General features: G+C 42.0%; 1 protein-coding gene across 1 annotated transcript in view; it reads right to left on the bottom strand.

Annotated features, from left to right (window-relative positions):
• Positions 1-23,747, bottom strand: part of egfra (epidermal growth factor receptor a (erythroblastic leukemia viral (v-erb-b) oncogene homolog, avian)) — an 88,876-nt gene that overhangs the window by 16,554 nt on the left and 48,575 nt on the right. The window contains exons 6-22 of the mRNA XM_084327508.1: positions 23,220-23,338; positions 20,550-20,691; positions 19,818-19,934; positions 19,516-19,642; positions 19,300-19,373; positions 18,948-19,035; positions 17,834-18,033; positions 13,919-14,051; positions 12,561-12,651; positions 11,766-11,923; positions 11,613-11,651; positions 11,285-11,429; positions 10,226-10,348; positions 9,768-9,866; positions 5,423-5,608; positions 3,247-3,402; positions 1,403-1,478 (exon numbers count right to left, since the gene is read on the bottom strand). Coding sequence (XP_084183634.1) covers positions 1,403-1,478; positions 3,247-3,402; positions 5,423-5,608; positions 9,768-9,866; positions 10,226-10,348; positions 11,285-11,429; positions 11,613-11,651; positions 11,766-11,923; positions 12,561-12,651; positions 13,919-14,051; positions 17,834-18,033; positions 18,948-19,035; positions 19,300-19,373; positions 19,516-19,642; positions 19,818-19,934; positions 20,550-20,691; positions 23,220-23,338 — 2,073 coding nt within the window. The remainder of the gene's footprint in view (positions 1-1,402; positions 1,479-3,246; positions 3,403-5,422; positions 5,609-9,767; positions 9,867-10,225; positions 10,349-11,284; positions 11,430-11,612; positions 11,652-11,765; positions 11,924-12,560; positions 12,652-13,918; positions 14,052-17,833; positions 18,034-18,947; positions 19,036-19,299; positions 19,374-19,515; positions 19,643-19,817; positions 19,935-20,549; positions 20,692-23,219; positions 23,339-23,747) is intronic.

Below are 23,747 nucleotides of genomic sequence, written 5' to 3'. Positions count from 1 at the left end.
AAAAATTATATCTTACAGCATATTTTAAGTTTTTCTTTCTTATATTAAAGTATATTTAGTTTTTAAGAATTGTAAAGGATAGGCAAAAATAAGCATGTGCTTCAGCCTATTCCTTTTTTCGGTCATTGAGTTTGGATTTTGTGTGTGAGCTTGATTTTATTTTTTATTTTTTTGTCCACACATGTGTGTTTTTGATTTATCTGTAAACAAAGACCGAAATAAACTATTCATCATCATCTCCCACTATGTATCGCTCTCTCCTCCCTCTGTGTGGACACATGCACGGGTGTGTGTGTGTGTGTGTGTGTGTGTGTGTGTGTGTGTGTGTGTGTGTGTGTGTGTGTGTGTGTGTGTGTGTGTGTGTGTGTGTGTGTGTGTGAGTGGGGGTAGGCATGAGTGAGTGTGTGCATCTGTGTATTCCTGATCCAGAGGAGGTGTTTATCTGGGCTGAGGAGGGAGGCTACAATCTTTCCCGATGTCCACATGAGACTGATTGGTGCCTCCAAAAACAATATTTCCTCCTCTAAAGTTACAGCCCACAGCCTTCTTCACCTGTCCTTGATGAATACTTTCCCAACTCACCAATACTTCAATACTATCCAGTATACCAGTATGCAAATGTTTTAATTATCTAGATATTTATTTATTACCTTTATTTACTTAGGGTAGATTCGCTAAGCATGTTTACTCTATTTCAACAATTAACCTTTTTTGCTCTTACGTCATGCTCAGGTTGAGATTCTTTAGTTTAGGAGAATCCCAACCTGAGCATGACATAAGAGCAAAATGGCCACCGTGTTTGAATATGGTCAATGCCCTGCTTCACGCTCACTCCCTTGTACACAGTCACACATGGGAGGCGTCCAGAACAATAGTATTCTGCTGTTGGCCACACAAAAAAAAAAGATTTAAATAAAACTCTAACCCTAACTAACCTTACTGTCATGCACTTGTCCTAATATACTAACCTACACTATAGCACTCAACACTTTGATGAACATTGTTACTCAGCTGATAGAGTTGTACCCTCCCTGATGACTTGTCGTACAGAACTTGTAAGTCGCTTTGGATAAAAGCGTCAGCTAAATGACAAAATGTAAATGTAAATGAACAGAATGGATGGTAGTTAAGTGCCTTGCTCAAGGGCACTTCAGCGGCCGGGTGCTGAGGGAGGGGAGAGGGTTATTCATTCACTTCCACCCCCCTCCGATTATCCTGCCGTTCCGGGGATCGAACTGGCGTCACTCCTGTCAACAGTCTGCTGCTCAACCATTTAGGCCACATCTCTAGTGATAGAAGCTGTCTAGGACATTCTGGGATGATGATGTATACAGGTATAATATTCATTCCCTATTGGGGTAGAGTTAGCAGAAAAACAATATTACTGATGTGCACAACTCACCATAGCTCCATACATCACTCTGATGTGTATATGTCCTGTTCAAAATGGATTCGAGTGCCATCCATTTTATTGGTACCTGTGGACGAGGGAGGATATGATGAGTTGTGCTGACCGGGATGACCCCGTTTACAGATGGAAAAACAAGACAATGTTTTCTTTTTCTTTCTTTTTGGCAAGAAATGCCTGCAATAGAATATAATTTATGTGGAGGAAGGGAATATCTGATGGCAAATCTGAACTTTAAATCTGAACTGTCACAAACTGTATAAGAATAAAATGAACCAAACAAATCATATTATGCATTGCTTACAGTGGTTCTTAACCCTTTCACTACCACACTACAGAAGGTTAACCCTTTACTATCACACTACCGACGGTTAACCATCGGTAGAGGGTTAACCTTCTGTAGTGTGGTAGTGAAAGGGCTAACCCTTTGTCGTGTGGCAGTGAAATGGTTAACCTTCTGTGTATTGTCGCAGTGAAAGGGTTAACCGTTCGGTAGTGCTGCAGTGAAAGGGTTAAAGTGGGGTCCGGGGACCCACAGGGGTCATTGAGCGGGTGCCAGGAGGTTCCCAGCAAAATGGGGAATAGTTTAATTTGACAAATATCTTCTTCACTAGAAGTTAGTAATAATAATTGTTAGACTAGAAGTCTTTATTTGTCATGCAGTTTAACACACACACGCGAGATGAGCGACCCACAGGAACACACACACACATGCACTGAGTCGCCGATGAAATGTCTCTCTGCACTTTTCCCATCCCGTTGTCCTTCCCCCCATGGGCAGCCGGGAGCAGATAGGGCGTCAACGTGAGCCGCGCCCCGGGGACCAATCAAAGTGCTCCTGTCCGTCTTCGTCAAGGACGCCACAGCGTTAGCGATCTGTTGTGCATGTTTTTCCATTGGGTTTATCTTATCGGGGGGGAAACCCTTGCGAGCACGGGGAGAACATGCAAACTCCACACAGAAAGGCCTGGGAGATCGCCCACCTGAGTACCTGGCATCATGGAAACCTGGTCCCCAAGCGGGAATCGAACCATGGACCTTCTTGCTGTGAGGCGACAGTGTTAACCACTACACCACCGTGCCGCTTTCACAGTACAGTGAAAGGAAGCGACTATTCAGATCATAGCTTTCACTCTGCTCTGTTATTTCACTACATGGGTCTAGGGCCTATTATGAATCAATTTGAGGGTCATTGACATGAAAAAGTTTGAGAACCATTGGCTTAGAGGAGGTATAATCTAGAACTAATATTGGCAACATAGTGATACATTGTATAGAACAGAACAGTACAGTACAGTACAATACAGAACAGAACAGTACAGTACAGAACAGAACAGTACAGTACAGTACAATACAGAACAGTACAGTACAGAACAGAACAGTACAGTACAGTACAGAACAGAACAGTACAATACAGAACAGTACAGTACAGTACAGTACAGAACAGAACAGAACGAACAGAACAGAACATACAGAACAGTACAATACATAGAGAACATTACAGAACAGAACAGAACACAACAGTACAGTACAGAACAGAACAGTACATAACACAACAGTACAGAACAGAACATAGTACACAACACAACAGTACAGAACATAGTACACAACAGTACAGTACAGAACATAGTACACAACAGTACAGTACAGAACAGAACAGAACAGTACAGAACATACAGTACAGAACATACAGTACAGAACAGTACATAACACAACAGTACAGTACATACACAACAGAAGAACAGAACAGAACCGAACAGAACAGTACATACAGAACCGTACAGAACATAACAGTACATACAGAACAGTACAGAATATGAATCTTTTCTCCAACCAACCTTTCCTCCATCTGCATGGTACTCCTTCTCGTCTGCGTTCAGCAGCTTGGCCAGACCGAAGTCTGTGATCTTGACGTGTTGGGGGGTCTTCACCAGGACGTTCCTGGCAGCCAGGTCACGATGCACCAGACGGCGCTCCTCCAAGTAGTTCATACCCTGGAGCCAAACAAAGGTCAAAGAGCAACTTCAACACACTAGGATAGTTTTTTTTACTTTCACTATCTGTTTTGATTAAGGCTGGATCCTGCAAGGAGAGTGACTTACAAGATGCGTATAAGATAAGATAAAATATTCCTTTATTGATCCCCTTGGGGAATTTCGGTACCATAGCAGCATGGGGGGGGGGGGGGGGGGTACAGGTAGTAGAAGACATACAGGTACAGGTCGCGTGAATACTTTCGACAACAAATGTTTGTTTCCGCGTTCGAGTTTTGCGCTCTGATTGGCCAGGTCATGTGACATGTGCGCCAATCGTGGGACAGCAAGTTCTGCGCCTATTTCCGGGTCTAACAGCCTGCAAACTACCTGGTGTTCTATCGCCCTGCTCTAAGACAAACTCTATTATCGGCCGATATCGGCATTAAAATGTGATATCGGAAAATATCGGTATCGGTTTTAATATATTTTTTTTTACATTTCTATAGAAATGATGTCCGATATTATCGGCCGATATCGGCATTAAAATGTGATATCGGTTGATATCGGTATCGGAAATTAAGAGTTGGACAATATTGGTATATCGGTATCGGTAAAAAAGCCAATATCGAGCATCCCTAATCTAAATCTAATCTAATATATAATCTAAAAAAAATTAAATGCTAGAATGCTAAATGCTAAATATATGCAATATATAATCTAATAATCCAATAGTCTGACTCTAAATCTAATCTAATATATAATCTAAAACATTATATACTGTATGTACGTATGGCCAGATCTGGGCTCTGAGAAGAACCCAGGGTCCACAATCACAAAGCCTCAAAGTGGGTGAAATACTGATCTAGAGTCAGCTTCAGTCTGTTCGTTGATCCACGTCCGAGTACGGTACACAGTGTTTACACTAATCAAACCAACTGGACTTTGGGGTCAAGTGTACTGGGATCCGAGCCCGGGTCCCTGATGTGAAAGCCTCCTTAGTTTCAATAAGGTCATGAAGACAAGTGTTCTTGGCCGCCGCGCTGACCCAAGATCAACACTCCTAGTCTGGGAAGCTTTGTGAATATGGGCCCTGGTTACTGTACTGTAAACCTCAGTATACTGTAAACCTCAAGTCATCTGATTAGTCATGTCTAGTAATTATAGCCTGGCTGGGACAACAGTCATTGTTTTGCAAGGAATAGTGGACTAAAACATACACAGACTAGGCCTGTTGAGTCTGCAAAACAACTGTTGTGGTCGTTTCTTTTTGTCTGTGTGTGTTTTCTAGAACCTCTGCCATAGTCGCTGTATTTAGTCTACATACAGTAAGTGTTACAAAGCCTCACACTCATGTTGCTATGTTAAGACCCGCATGGACAGACATCCAGGATAAGAGGACCCGTCATTTCACTGAGAGCAATGAGCAGTTCCATATACTGTACATTCCAAAAGAATAGAGTAAAGATCAAGAATCAAGATTCAGTATTGGCAGTTCTTGGGAATTTGTCCCAGTGCACTCAAGATAAAAGGACATGTAACAACGGACATTTGGGAAGACATACTGTATACGTACAAACATATATATGTCAAAGTATTAAGAGCGATGCACTGCTCTGTTGTTCTATTAAGTGTTATGAGCGATGCACTGCTCTGTTATAAATGTTATATTTTTTATCAAACTATTTTATCACACTTCTTTACTCTGTCTATTCTATTTTATAATTTTTTATTACTGCCTATTTTTAAACTGAATCAAACCGCCTATTGGGATGTTAGATCCTAATGTGAAAAACTGAATTACCTTACCTTGCTACCTCTTTTATCTTTTTTATGCCCGCTTATGCCTGTATTTTATACTGCTTTGCACTGCAATTTCTGTATGAAAAGTGCTATACAAAATAGAAAAATTAAGTTTATTATATAGAAAACAATAATAATAAAAAAAAGCCATCAGATGAAGTCACTAGTCAATCAGTAATTATACGTTCAATGGTCAAGACACTGAATATGGTTCCCAGCCAGACGGTTCCTGCCTCACCTTGGCTATCTGCACACACCAGTTGAGCAGGTACTGGGAGCCAATGTTGTCCTTGTTCTCCTTCACGTAGTCTAGCAGGCAGCCGTAGGGCATCAGTTGGGTGACCAGCTGCACCGTGGAGGTCAGGCAGATGCCCAGGAGACGACAGACGTGGGGATGGTCCACGCTGGCCATCACATACGCCTCCTGTAGTACAGCCACACAGAGAGGCCGTGGTGAAGAGAAGATGAATGAGGAGGTGGAGGATCCTTCTCTGAACTACCCCTTTTTGTTCAAGCAAATAAAAATTTCAAATTCAAACAAGTAACGACGTTGTCTGTGTCAGCAAGTTGATACAGAAGCCTCCCATGTTTTGGTACAAGCTTGTACACCACGCCCCCCGCTCCCACTGGCGCGCACCCGGAACCACCTATTTCAGCGGTCCAGGTTCAGCGCCCCCGGGGACAAATCAGCGTCCCCGGGAACGGGGGGGAGTGTTCTCACTAGGACGGACACACCCTTTTTGGGTGCGATGCGGCTCTGATTCGACCCCGAATGGTGAGTGAGAAAGGGCCCTTAAGGTTTTTTAAGGATCTTTCCCTTATCTTCATTGAGGGTTTACGGTCAGGGGCTGTAGTTCCACTGAAACAGGAGTGTGCAAAGCCCGTTGACACATGAGATTTATACAAATAAACGTAACTTGACCTGACCAACATTATCAGGTCTAGACAATGAGTACACAACGATGCAGGCTGCATGTTAGCCTAGCTTAGCACAATGAATGGAAGCAGACATGGCCGGCTAGCCTTCGGGAGAGGTGTTAGTTGGACAATGCCACAATGTCCGCTTCCATTCATTGTGCTAAGCTAGGCTAACATGCAGCCAGATAGCTTTCTACTGAACGCACAGAGAGAAACTGGTATCTATCTTCTTGTCTCTCTCTGGAGAAGACGGTAAGCAAATTTCCCCAAATGTTGGTGTGTTCCTTTAACAATGTGTTCGGATCATCGCACAGTGATCATGGGAACCAGAATTCTGTTTCAACCAAGCAATGGTCTGAAAGTATGTTCAAATACGGCGTGAGGTGAAAGGTGAAGCGGCGCAAATACATACAAAGCAGGGTTAGAAATTAACATTTTTTTTCAAGGGCTTTTTTTGCCCCCCTTAATTGATTTTCGGGGGCTTTTATTTGTATTTCGGGGGCACTGAATTTTTATGATGAAAATTAACATAAGGATTATAAAACATTGTTGACACTTTTTTTTACAGTCTTCGTCCCTATGTTTGATAATGTAATGTTAATGTCTCCATATATAGGGCTCTACGCTAACCTTTTTCCCAAGGAGCACATGTGCTCCTAAATAAAATGTTAATAAATAAAATCTAAATAAAAATTTAGGAGCACACAAAGAAATTTAGGAGCACAGTGAAAATTGTTCAAGTAACACAGAGTTTATTAACTATTTATCTCATGCATTATTATACTGTGCGTGTGCACACTATGAATTGAAAATGGGGGACCCTGATGTAAACAAGACGAAAGTCTTTCTCTGGTCTGCTCAAGCTGCTTTTGTATGTTGTAGTGTTGTTATGATACCAACATTTTGACTTTGATACAGATAGGAAAGGTAATGGAATATATTATTAGATGACAGAACATTGAAAATTCTTTATACAATTATTTAATTCATTATGAAATAGAAATTCCGTTTTTGGGTGGAACGTTTGTTGCAAGGAGGGAGGAGGCGGGGACCGCTGCGTGTTACACACAACACGGAGAAATGGTCTAGCTGCTTCGGTGCGTCGTTAACGTTAACGTCGGAAGAAATTCCCCACTAAGCCCTAAATTCAGAGCAGAGCAGTATCCTAATGACTTTTATGCTTCAGTCGATAAGGTGTTTTGCGAATTCTGTCAACATACCGTGGGGACTGGACCCGCAAAAACACGTGCGAATATCACTTCAAAAGCCATGTCAGCCGGATTCCTCTCTTTCTCCTCGTCTCTCTTTTGCTCAAAATAAAAATGAATGGGCTTCATGGCTGGCTGATTTTTTTGCGTTGTCTGATTCTGAATGTATAACTTGCCTAAGCCGGTACCGTGACTTTGTTTTCGGGCGCTACTGTGATTGGACGTTTATGCGCCTTGTGTAATGTGGGACTATTATAACAGCGGAGCTGTTTTGTAATCGTCACTCGTCTCGAGTAAATTATTTTTCCGGGTGGCGCACACACACATATTATTAGGGCCAAATACAAGGGAAATGCTCGCACTGTAGATCATATATATAATTAGTAAACTGTTGGGGGCATTTTCTGCCCCCCTTAACTGATATTCGGGGGCATTTTGTCCATTTTCAAGGGCATTTTGCCCCGAGCCCCCGTTAATTTCGAACCCTGATACAAAGTCAACGTGAAAACACGAGCAAGACAGACGCAACTCTTCTCTAGGCGGCGCAAATGGAAATTAGCCTATGGTGTGATGAGCAAATGTAGGAATATTTTCACAATGAATATGAAATAGGCTGCCATGAATGCTCTGCGTCCTGCAGATATTGAATAGGTAAAGTTTAGATCCCGTTTTTGTAAAATGTCAACAATGCTGTGGGCGCCCCCAAAATAGGCCATTTTAGTTTTAGTTTTTGAGGACTGCATACTTTTTTTGCAAACCAAAATACTATACTTTATACTTATAGAACCTGGTCTCTTTTGAAAGATGACATTCTCAAGTGTCTGATACAATAAAAATAACTCACTTTTAGTGCTAATGAAATAGAGTAACATAGGTCTGAACTTGAGTTGTAGAAAAACTTGTTATTCACGTTTTTCTGTAGTAGTTAGTAGTCCAGAAGTAGTATTTCCAAAAACATTGGTATGGCTAAAAAGACTATAGACTGGGTCCATAGCCTGAAGTCTTTTGTAGTACATGTCCACATTTCATAAAAATTCGTTCAGAAATGAGTGATTAGAAGCGGTTTTGGTAAAAAGGTGAGAGGGCTCAGAAAACTATTTTCTCATAGACTTCAATGCATTCAACAAAGAATTCTCTTCCTGTTTTGGCTTGTGACTTTTCACCTAGATTCGGTCATTCCCACCTGGGGTACCATTGGAAAGCCCTACTCATTGGTTACAATCCAATAATCTTCGAGATCGCCAAATGATTGACGGAGTTAGAGGCTCGAGAGTCAGGAGTGGTATTTGCCTCACATATCGGCATGTAACTCGAGAACCGCTGAATGGATTTTGTCACCTGGCTATCGACAGGCAACAAATAGGGCTTTAATTCGATATATATATATTGTATAAAAAAATATGCATACCTGAGCCGCTAGAGGTCGCCAAAGTGCCAGTGAGAAAATCATCCTCAAGAGGGCCCACATGTGGGCCGTTGCATGTTAAGAGGCTAAACACACTAGCTAGCAGCTAGGTTTGCTAGTCGTCAACTGTCAAACTAATGCACTCGTGAGTAAAGCGAGGCAATGTTTCTCTCCGCAGTGTCTCTGAACTATTAGAAGGACGAGCCCAAGTTGGCAGACACGGTGTTCACTTTTAAAATGATGTCTCAACCTCCTACGGTGTGTGTATAAATCTGGGTTGACACTGTTCACCTAATATAGGCCTCCTGCAACCTGTGAGTCACGTAAATGACATGTTCACACAGTTTAATAGCCTTGCTTCTTACTACGCAGTCAATACAAGTATTTTTAGATGTATCTGAGAGATGTATGTCTCTTACAATGCAGACATCATCACATGAATACAAAGCGAACAGGAAGAAAACTGTGTCCTCCAGTCACACGGGTCAAAGGATGATGTATGATTGTCCACCACAGGTCCCCAATGTGGCACAAGCATCCTGACCACGGACCCTGCATTCAGGATGCACTTTCAACCCCCGAGACGAAGCGCTAAGACAGACTGTTTGTCTATATATGGTCGAATGGCTGCATTCCTTTCCTGGACACCTCCACCCCTGGCCTGGGAGCCACATTCCACACAGAGCCCTTCAGTGAGTTAATCCCTTTCCTGCAGCACCAAGAAGGGGTCACTGTCTGGAAACCCCATACATTTCCCATTTCAGGGAAAATGAGCGGTCATTCATTTCAAATAGATGTGCATGTGTTATGAATTAGGGGAAATGTTACACTTAAACCAACCTCTGGCTTGCTGTTACTCACAGTTTATTATAAAAAAATATATATACGGTAGACATTATAAAATCCATTTATATACAGTAATTTCAGCAGCCATGTTAACTCACAGTCAGTTGGATAGCAACTAAGATATCGAATGAATGAATGTGCTTTAGCTCTCACACTACAATAGCTTGTACTGTACTCAAACGATTCACATGAAACAAATAACTCACATCCAAGATCTCCTTGTTTGCTTTCGGTGAGGTGGCCTCTCTCAGGACCTTGATAGCCACAGGGATCTTCACGTCCTCTCCCTCAGGAACCCAGAGGCCCTGAATAGACACAAGTTTGTTGTTCCAAAGGCTATTAGGACTCATCACTAAAGCTCATTTAAATACTTAACATTTCACACTTGCGTGAACACACTCCACCCCTCCCCACATGCACACACACTCACGCGCAAACTCAGATGCATGATGTAGTGAGTTAGCGATGTGACTTTTAATAAAAAAAATTTACACCAGATGTGGTGTTAGATGAGGGATAGTGCGTTGAGGGGTGTTGGCTGGTTCATATGCAGTCTTAACGCATACCCCGGAGCTCTGGTTCCAGTCCCAGCTGCAGGATGGTTACAGCAGAAGGGATCAGGGATTTAAGAGTGAGGCATTAAAGAGCGTAGACGCGTAGTTACCTTGTAAACTGTACCGAAAGCTCCAGATCCCAGCACTTTGATCTTCTTAAACTCTGTCTCCTTCAGGATTCGGAGCAGAGCCTGGTTGGGTGCCTCTCCACTCGGGGTCAAAGGTTCAACCAACTGAAAATATGAACACGATTCTGTCAAATACCGTTCCTAGATCAATTAATATGAACATAACCTTGAAAAATCAAATGTGCATAATATGAGCTGATATAGTATTTTGAACGCTAGGCATTTCCATGCTTTCTCCATGACTTCAACCCAGATTCTATCTAATGATAATTCTGCACTAGCTTCAGAGAAATACTAGCTACTTGTTTACAAATTATTATGTTTTTGTTCATATATTTCTCATATATCAACACATAGCACATAACTGTTGATGTGCAGATAGCAGCTATAGTCTCTTCCATTGCCATGTACAAAACAATGGTTACTATGTTACAAGCAGCCATGCTAGGGCGGTTAGGTGGTCGAGCGGAGATTGTGTTCGTCACCAGCCCCGGAGCTGTGAGCTTGGTTCGCCTGTTCGAATCCAGCTCACAGCTCCGGGGTTGTCACCAGCTTGGCTGGCCGTCTGCACTGATACAATTGGCTGTATCAGAGGGTGGGAGAAGCTGGCGGGGTGGGTCCTGGTCGTTGTAAACAGCGACTCCTACAGTTCGGTCGGGGCGCCTGCTAAGCGCGGATTGGACGTGTGTCGGAGGAAGCACGTGGTAGCCTCCACTCTCCCAAATGATCTGACTGTGGGGGGTAAAGCGCAGCGACCAGGAAGGGACTGGGAATTGGCATACGACTAACATTGGGATGGGAGAAAATCGGAGGAAAAATGGAGGGGGAAAAAGACCAAAAAAAAAAAAAAAAACAAGCAGCCATGCTGGAAGAAAGAGAACGACACACACATTCTGGTCTCTATTATAATGTATGTGATGGGAGTAAAACAGACCTGTATTTTGAGTTGTGACGGCTTACTTTCTACCTAAAGTCAAACAGTTGTGATTGGAGGATCAAGAAAAGAGGGCGGGTCGGAGATAAGTCACTTCCTCCTCTCACCTCCCTCTCCTGGAGGAGTCTTCGCATGGTTCTCTTCCTCTTGATGTGGCGTCGGCGTAGCAACACGAAGACAGACAGGCCTGCGATGAGGACAGCCAGCATACCGCCAACCACACCAGCTGCAATCATGGACAGGCCAGATTGGCTGAAAAGAAAATAGGAACCTATTATATACCTGTACTAACAATCAACAAACTTCATACAACAGAATTGGATGGCATCCCAATGTATATATCGTTTTTTACTCAAACAGAGATATTATATAAGCGTGTCTCAGGCAATATTAGAATATCCTCAAGTATCAGCAATGCTTAAGAAATTTGCTCACATTTTATTCCGGCAGTTTTTCAGACCGGGCCCGGTGCATCTGGTGAACAAATGACAAGACATATCAACAGCATGTTGAATCTGCATCCTTTCATGGCAGAGAAACGGCGTGTGTTGTAGCACTATTCTCGTCTTGGGTGAACAATAGCCTTACCCCTGGGTACAGTTCTTGTGGCACAGCCGGCAGACTCTCAGCTTATCTGCGTATTTCCAGACAAGCGTGTCGTCCTTCCCCTGCACGCCTTGGGGACAGCGGGACACACAGAACAGGCCGTCTTGGAAGTTGGCACACTTGGAACAATTTCCAGGACCCTGAAAGTAAAACAAGATCCTCTGTAAAAAAAAAAAATAACTCACTGCTGATATTTACATTTACCGTAGTCATTTAGCTGACACTTTTATCCAAAGCGACTTACAACTTCTGATATTATTCTGTAATGGAAGATTGAAGCGGACTGGACATATTGACACTAATCTAATTATGTCTCATTGCATTATACAAGCTGTACACCTTTTACATTTACATCTAGTCATTTAGCTGATGCTTTTATCCAAAGCGACTTCTGTACTGTTCTGTACAACAAGTCAGCAGGAAGGGTACAACTCTGGCAGCATAGAGTAAGTGGTATTGTTCGTCAAACAGTGGTAAACTTGAATGCATAGCAGTATAGATATTAGCATAGTAGGTACTAGTAATATAGGCATAGTAGATTACTCAGTAACATACTAGTAAAAGACAATACGAAAGTTAGTCGTTTTAAATCTTGTTTATTTATTTATCTATTTATGATTATGAATATAAAATAATGTATTTACTATTTATTATTTATAATTGTATAATGTAAATATTTGACAGTAAAATTAGGTGACATAACAAGACTTGGTTTAGGCACGTTTTAGATGTTTAGTTAATCCAGGCAACCGTATTGTATACAGGAAGCAAACATACAGGTGCACTGCAGGTCTCCGTTCCATTGAGGGGCTGGCACTCATGGTTACACTCCATACAAGTCTTGTTCACCACCACCTCGCGTGGCTCCCTGCAAAAACAATGACAGTCTCTCAACAACAACCAGCACATTTCACCTCAAGATACATTTGAAGTTGAAATACTTGATCCCTTTTTCCCCAGAAGTTAAATTGTAAGCATGGCAGCATTCAATGTTTGACAAGAGATGAGGCTTAGATAAACAGGTGTGTGTGTGTGAGTGTGTGTGTGTGTGTGTGTGTGTGTGTATGTGTGTGTGTGAGTTAGTGTGCCATTCCAGCTAAGATGTTTGTCTTCTGCTACAAAATACCTCAAAAAGTACTTCATAAACTCAATATGCTCCGTGTAGTGGTGTCTAGAATGGAAAGAGGAGACTTATTGAAGTCCCCATCTCTTCCCTCAGGTTGTCAGTTTGCTGGGGAATTTTCTGAAAAGCCAATAATAATTTTCACTTAAAAATGTGTTTGTAAACTAAACCTTTACCTTAGACTTCACAGAACTCCTCCATATGCCACCATGTGCTACCTGGTCTAACATAATGGTCAGGAAATGTATGAATATATACTTTAACCCGTTCACTACCACACTACCAAAGGGTTAACCCTTTCACTGCAACAATACAGCAGGTTAACCCTTTCACTGGCACACGGCAAAGGGTTAACCATTTCACAACCACACTACAGAAGGTTAACCCTTTCACAACCACACTACAGAAGGGTAACCCGGTTAACCGTCTGTGTGGTAGTGAAAGGTTAACCTTCTGTAGTGTGGTAGTGAAAGGTTAACCTTCTGTAGTGTGGTAGTGAAAGGTTAACCTTCTGTAGTGTGGTAGTCAAATGGTTAACCCTTTGGTAGTGTGGTAGTGAAAGGTTAACCTTCTGTAGTGTGGTAGTGAAAGGTTAACCTTCTGTAGTGTGGTAGTGAAAGGTTAACCTTCTGTAGTGTGGTAGTGAAAGGTTAACCTTCTGTAGCGTGGTAGTGAAAGGTTAACCGTCTGTAGTGTGGTAGTGAAAGGTTAACCTTCTGTAGGTAGTGAAAGGTTAACCGTCTGTAGTATGGTAGTGAAAGGTTAACCTTCTGTAGTGTGGTAGTGAAAGGTTAACCTTCTGTAGTGTGGTAGTGAAAGGTTAACCTTCTGTAGTGTGGTAGTGAAAGGTTAACCGTCTGTAGTGTGGTAGTGAAAGGTTAACCATCTGTAGTGTGGTAGTGAAAGGGTTAGAGGAGTTAACCGTCACACCAGATGCAGTGATTAGACTGTTTATTTGTTTAAAATGAGGAGCATGTCGGGGCCTAAAGGGGAGTAAGGGTTCCTCCCTCACCCGTCCAGGATGTTGCATGAGTCCACACAGCTCCCAGCACGGCTGTTCTCCTTGCAGGCGAAACACATGGTGGGACCAGGGCCCCAGCAGCCTTCCTTGGTGCACTTCCTGTCACACACGTTGTTTTCCAAAGCTGGAAACAAATACATACAATCTAAACAAGACATCTTAAGTCTTGTTTTTCCTTCTTCAGGATAAGCTAATGTTCCACATTAGATGTCAACATGCCATATCGAGAAGTCACACAACAACAACAGACATTTTAAATGACTTGCATCCCTTCAATTGGTTTCTGCAGGGTTTGTGTGAATGCCTTTTTTGTGTTATAGACAGCATATCAGAAAGTTTGGGGCAATTTAACATTTGTATTCATTTTTTGGAGAACGTAATGTATGTAACTTATCAGTCAAATACCTCCTTTTGATAGATAGATACTCACCAACACCCATGTATGTGTTGTCTGCTAGATAACAGTTGTCAGGAGGTGCATGACACCTAATGCATGTAACCTGCTACCCCTACACTGATACCACAACCCTCCACAGTTACCCCTACACTGATACCACAACCCTCCACAGTTACCCCTACACTGATACCACAACCCTCCACAGTTAGCCCTACACTGATACCACAACCCTCCACAGTTAGCCCTACACTGATACCACAACCCTCCACAGTTACCCCTACACTGATACCACAACCCTCCACAGTTAGCCCTACACTGATACCACAACCCTCCACAGTTAGCCCTACACTGATACCACAACCCTCCACAGTTAGCCCTACACTGATACCACAACCCTCCACAGTTAGCCCTACAGTGATACCACAACCCTCCACAGTTAGCCCTACAGTGATACCACAACCCTCCACAGTTAGCCCTACACTGATACCACAACCCTCCACAGTTAGCCCTACACTGATACCACAACCCTCCACAGTTAGCCCTACACTGATACCACAACCCTCCACAGTTAGCCCTACACTGATACCACAACCCTCCACAGATAGCCCTACACTGATACCACAACCCTCCACAGTTAGCCCTACACTGATACCACAACCCTCCACAGTTAGCCCTACACTGATACCACAACCCTCCACAGTTAGCCCTACACTGATACAGATACTGCTATGGGACACAGGGCTGGAACCAGGCTAAAACACGGTATCACCATCAAAGAATTCCCCCAAAATCCAATAGCAAGACAGCTGTGTAATATGTCGTAAATCAAAGACAAGCTACTTGATTTTCTGTCTTTTTTTGGTACACATGGTACAGTAGATCTCTATAACTGAGGGAAACAATTTATTATCAGGTAGATCTTTACAAGAATGCGAGTGTAGCATAAAACTGTGCCCAATCCATGCCTACGTTTTGGGGATCTATTTTCAAAAGTACCTCACTTATCCAGTGTGCATGTAAAGGATACACCTGTCCGTTTACACCCACATACTGCTTCACATTCTTTTGAAAATACCTGTATATATTGCATTATACCAAACTAATGGTATAAGTCTTTACTGTTAGGTAAAAGTAATGGACCTGATTGGTACTCAGAATCAGTTTAGTACTCATAATTCAGTATCAGCCTAAACAGCCCCCCCCCTGTACAAACTTTGAACTATATTGCCTACACTCAATTTACAGTATACCTAGTGCTTTCACTGTCTACAACTGCCCTACACTGTAATCATATTAATCATAATAATCTACATTCTACCTCGTACTATAGTCTACCCATATAACTCTGTATGATAGCATGTACAATAGTGCTGTATATACCGTATATATACATTTATATATTTATTAGTGCTGTCAGGCGATTAAAAAAATAAATCTAATTAATTACAGGATTACAGGATTTGTAATTAATTAATCTAATTAATCGCATTTTAATCGCATAACCATTTTATGCCTGATATTCTATATTCTATAATCATATTTCAAATTGCATGTGTCCGGATGGCAGAATTCAGTACTGTATCTACAAAACCTTCTTTTTAATCATCTTCCATTTATTAATTTGCTTAGATTTTTCAGGTCTGGTCAATTTTAGCATGGTGTTATTCACAGTCAAAGATAAAAAAGAATTTATTGATATTCTCATTTGGTTCATTACAATTTACTCAAGCCTTGTAACAGACAGTATTTCTGACACTGGGAATACATTCCCTGAGATCCATAGATGTCCCTAGAATCAGATACCAAGAACATGCAAATGGACCATATTAAAAAAAAGTCTGTAAATGTGTATTCTACGTTCTTATGGAATGAATGAGATAAAAAAAAATAAAAAAATAAAAAAAATGTTTTAGTTAATTTTCATAACGCGATAATTTGCTGTGTAATTAATTAATCTAATTAACGCGATAAACTGACAGCCCTAATATTTATATTTACCACATATTTATATATCCATATCTGTTTGTATATACCTGCATATAATTCTTCTATATACCTACTTATACACCTGCATATAAGTAACCAATATAACTGTATGATAGCATGTACAATAATGCTGTATATACCGTGTATGTATATATATATATACATTTATTCTTATGGTATATATCCACATCTGTCTGTACATACCTGCATATAATCCTTTTTACATATCTGTAGATACTATATCTACTGTATATCTGTACATATTCCTTACCTACTCTTACTAGTTACGCTGCTGGCCAGTACGACTTACTACCATAGTGTCTTTATACCTGTATCACTGTACATATTAATACTACAACTCTGTACATATATCTGATAAGCACTAATCTCAGTAATATGAATTCATATATTTTATACCCAGTTTAATCTGGGCCCAGGTGTTCAAAATTTGTAATCCATATCTGATTTTCTCTGGTCTGCATCCCCTTAACAATTGTGTGTATTGAGCTGTACTGTACTGTACCCATTCTGCAATCTGTTAATAAAGTTTTCAATCAATCAATAGGGATTCAATGTTTTGAACTCCTGGTCTACATTGTATATTACTATTACTTTACTGTTACATTTGCATTCTGGTTGGATGCCAAACTTCTTTTTGTTATACTGTACTTGTGCTGTATAATGACGATACATTTTAATCTACACATCTAAATCTAAACATCTAAACACTCCACAGAGCCACAGAGACATGCAAAATACTGAAGCCTTAAGGGCTAGGATCCACAAAGAATGGATTGCACGGAGCAAGTTGCACCCTTACTTAAAATTCATCATGAATTGAAAATGGGGGACCCTGATGTAAACAAGACGAAAGTCATTCCCTGGTCTGCATCCCCTTAACAATTGTGTGTATTGAGCCGTACTGTATTGTAACCATTCTGCAATCTGTTAATAAAGTTTTCATTCAATGAATCAATCTGCACGGTGATTGCCCACTACGTGGCGTAGTGGGCAAGGCGCTCACCACGAATGCAGAGACGCTGGGCTCGCCTGTTCGAGCCCAGCGCTCCACATTGCTTTCAGTTTAGCTGGTCGTTCATACTAATACACATTGGCCGTATTAGGGGGTGGGAAACTGATGGGTGGGGATCGGGCGTTGTGGACAGCGACTCCTACAGGTCGGTTGGTGCGCCTGCGCAGTAGAATCAGGAAGTGTCGGGGGCAGCGTGAGCCTCCCACGCGTTACTCCTCGCCACTGAGAGATCGAGCTGCGCAGGTGAAAAGATGCGACTGCTGTTACCTCAAGTATCGGAGGGGACTTGTGCTATGTATGACTTAGTCCACATTGCAGCCGGCTTGTGGGAGGCAAGAAACAGCGTTCGTGACAGGGGAGGGTTGAATTGGATGATACGAAATTGGGATGGGAGAAAATATAGAAAATGGGAGAAAAAGTGGATCAAAAAAAAAGTAAGGGTGCAACTTGCTCCGTGCAATCAAGTGTTCCAGTAAACATTTAGATTTACCGCAGACAGTAGAGTTGGCGTTGTCCTCCATCTTGACCGCTTGGCTCTCTAGCCTGAACAGACCCTTCCAATGACGCTTCTTGATGTAGCAGAGGTTGGGGTTCCTGGTGATTGACACATCTCCATCACTGATCTCCTTTAGAGAGCGCAGGCCCAGGTGGCGAATGTCCAGTTGGACAACAGCCAGACTGCGGCCAGCCCTTGGGTCCCAATTGGGGAGAGATTAGCAAAGAGAGACGGGAATAGAGAGGGAGAGGGAGAGGGAGAGAGAGAGAGAGAGAGAGAGAGAGAGAGAGAGAGAGAGAGAGAGAGAGAGAGAGAGAGAGAGAGAGAGAGAGAGAGAGAGAGAGAGAGAGAGAGAGAGAGGAGGGGGGTTAGTTCCAGTAACACTGGATGACACTTGTGTTGTAAAGGATATTAATCCTTTGTGATCTAATGGTTAAGTGTTGCAATGGGGTGTAGATGAGGTTTTGACAGGGTGGGTGTAGATGAGGTTTTGATAGGGTGGGTGTAGAGGAGGTTTTGACAGGGTGGGTGTAGATGAGGTTTTGACAGGATGGGTGTAGAGGAGGTTTTGACAGGATGGGTGTAGAGGAGGTTTTGACAGGATGGATGTAGAGGAGGTTTTGATAGGGTGGGTGTAGAGGAGGTTTTGATAGGGTGGATGTAGAGGAGGTTTTGATAGGGTGGGTGTAGAGGAGGTTTTGATAGGGTGGGTGTAGAGGAGGTTTTGATAGGGTGGATGTAGAGGAGGTTTTGATAGGGTGGGTGTAGAGGAGGTTTTGATAGGGTGGATGTAGAGGAGGTTTTGATAGGGTGGGTGTAGAGGAGGTTTTGATAGGGTGGGTGTAGAGGAGGTTTTGATAGGGTGGATGTAGAGGAGGTTTTGATAGGGTGGATGTAGAGGAGGTTTTGATAGGGTGGATGTAGAGGAGGTTTTGATAGGGTGGGTGTAGAGGAGGTTTTGATAGGGTGGGTGTAGAGGAGGTTTTGATAGGGTGGGTGTAGAGGAGGTTTTGACAGGATGGGTGTAGAGGAGGTTTTGACAGGGTGGGTGTAGAGGAGGTTTTGACAGGATGGGTGTAGAGGAGGTTTTGACAGACAGGGAGCCTACCGTTTGGCTCGACCACGGATGATCTCCAGATTCTCAAAAGGACTAAGTGAGGTGATGTTGATCGGCCAGGTCTGAATCCACAGGTATCCTGGAAGACCAAGTATCAAAAGGATTATAAAATTATCATGACAACTATCAGGAATCAATAACCACAGATTAACCAATAATAAATAGAATCTGCACACTGTTAGAGAGCTCCCATATGGTATGTGTTTTTAATCAACATTTCAGTCCATATAGAGATCTGTGTGAGGAAAATTAAAACAATGATCTAAAGCGAAAATAAACACCATTAACAGTCTGTGGGTTTTATTTATTATTCATATATTGCTCAGGTCTCATGCAATCGTACCAGTAATTTCTTTAACTGTCTTAAACACATCTAGCTGGGCAGGATCCATCTTTGGTGTTTTGGTATAATCATCCCTACAAAAAAAGAAGAATGTATGTTATGTATCATCTTAATAACAACCCATTACAACAAACTGTAATGGGCAGGGATTCAAATGTTTATCCATTCTTAATGCTCAAGTGCTTTTACTGTCATTACTCTGTGCCCCCGACTCACCCATGAATAGATGTGTGGATGATATCGATGTTCCCATTGATTTTGGTGCAATTCTTAAAAGAGTCGATGTTGGAGGCATTGATTGACAGCGTGTGTGCCAGGTTCCCCATTCCAAGTCCATTGCAAACTGTAACCAACCAGCGGCACAATGAAAACAAACATGAAACCCAGGAGACATTAAAAAAAACCTTGGCCCCGTTCCAACCTCGTGAACTGAGCTGAACTGAGTGCAGCAACGGGCATGGTCTGCACAGGGGGTCACGTACATTTTGAATACTTGAGGAGGACCAGCGCAAACATACCTTTTGGACACAGTCCATCACACTTGGTGCACTTTCTGACACCTCCCTCGTCCACCTCGTACGTGTTACCGCTGCAGGTCCGGACGCACGCCCCGTGGTCCGTCACGACATAGTTATCTGGAATTAATCAAGTACAAACAGTTTTCTTCATCTGCACGTATAGATTCGATTATCTGCATCACTTAACACCTGGGTTTGTGCAGTATATAAAGTCGAGTGGAATATTTCATATCACACTTGATCTGGCTGTAACTTACAACAAAAACAGCAACACACAATATCTACATTCCTATGGTACAGGGTGCATAGAGAGACAGTGGAGGTTAAAATGACAGCACAGTTTTTGCATTAACACGCCGTGAAACTAAATCATTTTCTTTCCTTGTTCATGCAGTTTATAATTAAGCGAGCAGAGATTGCCAGAATGTCTAACAGCCTGGAGGGACAACCTTGGCACATACCACACTGTGAAGAAAAAAGAAAAGCCAATATCCACGCATGATGTGTTCCGTACTGGCAAGTGAGACCTCCTGGCAATATGTCATTGATACTGACCGCCAAGATAACAGCTACAGTATTAAGGTGCTTATGATAATAAATACCACAACAGAAACTCCACAACGGGGGATTTCTTGGTAATGGTCGTGGAAAGACGCCGCTTCACAAGCGGGACTGAATACACAAATCAAAGTGTGAACCATGCCAGGTTTCTATGTCTTTTGCTGATCTTACGTGGGCAGGTCTTGACACAGGTGGCCCCGAAGTTGTACTTCCCATGTGGGTTGGGTACCAGCTGGTGCAGGTTTGGGTCATAGCGCATGAGGCCGGGGCAGGAGTCCTTACACGTCCCATCATCCTGGAAGTCCCGACAGGCCTGCAACACAAACAGCAGCCGTCTCATACACTGGGCTCACAATAACAGAGCCCCTCGCTAACAATAACAGCACATTCCTCCATCATACCCCCCCCCCCCCCCCGACTTTGCCTCCCAGCTGTATTGAGTGTAAGAAGCTGAGTAGAGGCTGATTCTCAAGGCACTGTCAAACGGAAGATTTGATGAGAGATAAAATGGCTCCAAAAACACAAAACATTTCTTTTTATGGTAGGCTACGAGGCTTCTTGATAAAGCCTGGTTCGTTTTTTGGAGTATATTCACTAGGGCTGGGTACCAAACGTTGATACTTTTATGGCACAGACAAAATTGCTTCGATACTATCGAGTATTGAAAAATGCCTCGTCATTCGGTTCCAAATTTCGATACCTAAGGAGTAGTAAATCTCATCAGCCTCAGTGAGCATGCAACATTCTTGTAACAAGATATATTATTGCCGGTGATTGACTGTCTAACATTACACATAAAGGCATGCACTACTGTACGTTACGCTTCAGCTCATGTGTGTGTGTTGTTGTCATGACTACATTGTGTGTCACATAGATGAAAATGTGAGATCAAAAGTGTGGCTCAATTGGCTCAATGCCAATAGTGCACAATGCAATATATGCTAAAAGGACATTGCTGCCAAGCCCAACAATGCGATGAATTTGATTAAACACTTGAACATGCATCGAATAAATTTAAGAGCACAAAGTTGTTTCGAGCTCGACTGCAAGAAGAAGACATCTTCTTCTCAGCATCAAAGTCCACCTATCATCGTGACACAGCTTCATTCAACATCTCCACCACAGAGACGACTGAGGATGGCACTTGACTGTATGACTGGATTGTAGCAGGTCATGTTTAGCAAACATAAGAATTCTGCCAACTTGTACATGGTTGTTTACTAAAGTTAACATTCCTGTAATAGGTAGGTAGGTGACTTAAACTGGGCCCCAAGTGTAACATAATGTTAGATACCGTACTTTTCGGACTATAAGCCGCGGCTTTTTCCCCCATTTTTCGACCCTGCGGCTTATATAACGGTGCGGCTTATATGTGGACCAAACCCGAAAATATTGCTTTTTTTACTGCATTGAAATGTTATTTATCTGTTCCCTTATTTGCTAAACTTAATACAACTTGTAAATGAGTTAATTCTTGTTATTTGTCCGACAGTATTGTGACAATCCCCTCTGTGCACGAACCCTTACATATGGTAATTAAACATTAAAACACCTGCGGCTTATAGTCCAGTGCGGCTTATATATGTACACATCATTCAATCTAGCTGCTGCGGCTTATAGTCAGGTGCGGCTTATAGTGCGAAAAGTACGGTATATTGTTTGCTTTGTAGCTTTAGCTTCTGGCTATAGATAGCTAGATAAATCAAAAGCTGAAATGCATTAAGGTTGACAGAAAAAAACTAACATATTGTATAGGTTAGCTTGTTAAAATATCCTTATCCCAGTGGGTCGGCTGTCAGCTATCTTTTTTTCTATCTTCACATTAGCCTCTGACCCTGTCCACCCTGGTGTGAGGACAATGCCAAGTGTCAATCCATTCACACTGGCAGAAAAAGGAAAAATGTCCAAGGAGGCTCCACGGTGGAGGAAAGTAGGCTGTAAAGGGTGTTGTTGTAACTTAAAAGTACCTAGTATAGGCCTAGGTAATATTTTAGTTTAGATAATGTTATGAAACTGCTTTTTGAGTGTAAAGATACCAAGGAGCTGAAAACTAAAACTGAAGATTTGTATCGTGATACACGTAATGTAACCTTTGTTAAAATGGGTTTTATAACTATGTATCATTCATGAACTGAGTGAATATTGATACATATTCTTTTAAGAGTATAAATAGAAAATAACCTTTTTAGAGCATAAATCATCACAGGTCTATTTCACTCAAATACTACCAATGTAAACGAACATTTTAAAGCCAGAAAACACGGCAACTAACGTTACTATTGTCTAGTGCAGTGGTTCTCAAACTATGGGTCGCGACCCAAATTGGGGTCGCGGGTAGGTGACAGTGGGGTTGGCAAGTACTTTGTTTTTTTCTTTTTTCTTTTTGTAATGTTCTGGCAACATATCCTGGCTAAATATGCCTCGTTTTATAACTGTGTATTGATAACAGTGCTGTAATTACATTCTCTAATAAATATGCATGATCAAGTTCAACAACGTATGCTTTTATTTTGATATTCCTTAATTCCATGTTGAAATTACACGATGTGGGGTCCCCAAAAAAATTCCTAAATAAAATGGGGTCACGGTATGAAACATTTTGAGAACCCCTGGTCTAGTGTTAAATCGTGAGCTCAGTCAATCAATTAGAGAATGTAAACACATCTCCGTTCCTATTTCCTATGTTTGGTGGTGGGGCCACCCACTTGTTTACATTTGGATCACTGAATGGGCCTTTAGGATGAAACAGAAATATATGCAATGCTCAATGTGTTTTTGTTTTCTCAGCCCCCCCTCCCCTCCTGACCTCTGACCCCATGTAGATATGTTTGTCTCTCTTACCAGGCAATCAGTGGCTTTGGGGCCCGTGCAGCCAGCAGCACAGTGCTCATTGCAGCAGTCACTGGGGGAGGGTCCTTTGCATCTCTTGGAGCACTGCTGCGCACAGTTCAGCTTCGTCACTACAGATCCAAAACAGGAGCCATAAATTACACTTTTTGTGTGTTAAAATATAAGATGGCATCAATAGAGTGAATCGAATAGATTTCTTTCTTGATGTTGAGAGCCCATTGCATTCATAAGCATCTCTAAACGTATTTCCATAGATCAGTGTCTCATTGAACTGTGATTAACACAACTCAATGATTCAATGTCCCTGATGACATCGGTTTAGAGTTTTTGGATGTGTGTGAGATTATGTGCAAAATAAATCAGTGTTGTTGTTTTTTGGTGAAGTGTCCCTTTAAAGACAGTAGAGGTCGAGTGCTTTCTTGATATATCACATTCACACTACAAATGATTTAGATTGACTTCACAAATATATGAGCTGTCCAAAAAAAAAGGTTCTCCAGTGCAAGAGTTCATTAATCT

Source organism: Notolepis coatsorum, assembly GCF_963971535.1.
Source record: "Notolepis coatsorum genome assembly, chromosome: 13".
In the NCBI taxonomy this organism is placed as follows: Eukaryota; Metazoa; Chordata; class Actinopteri; order Aulopiformes; family Paralepididae; genus Notolepis; species Notolepis coatsorum.
This window is presented reverse-complemented; position numbering and strand designations above follow the sequence as displayed.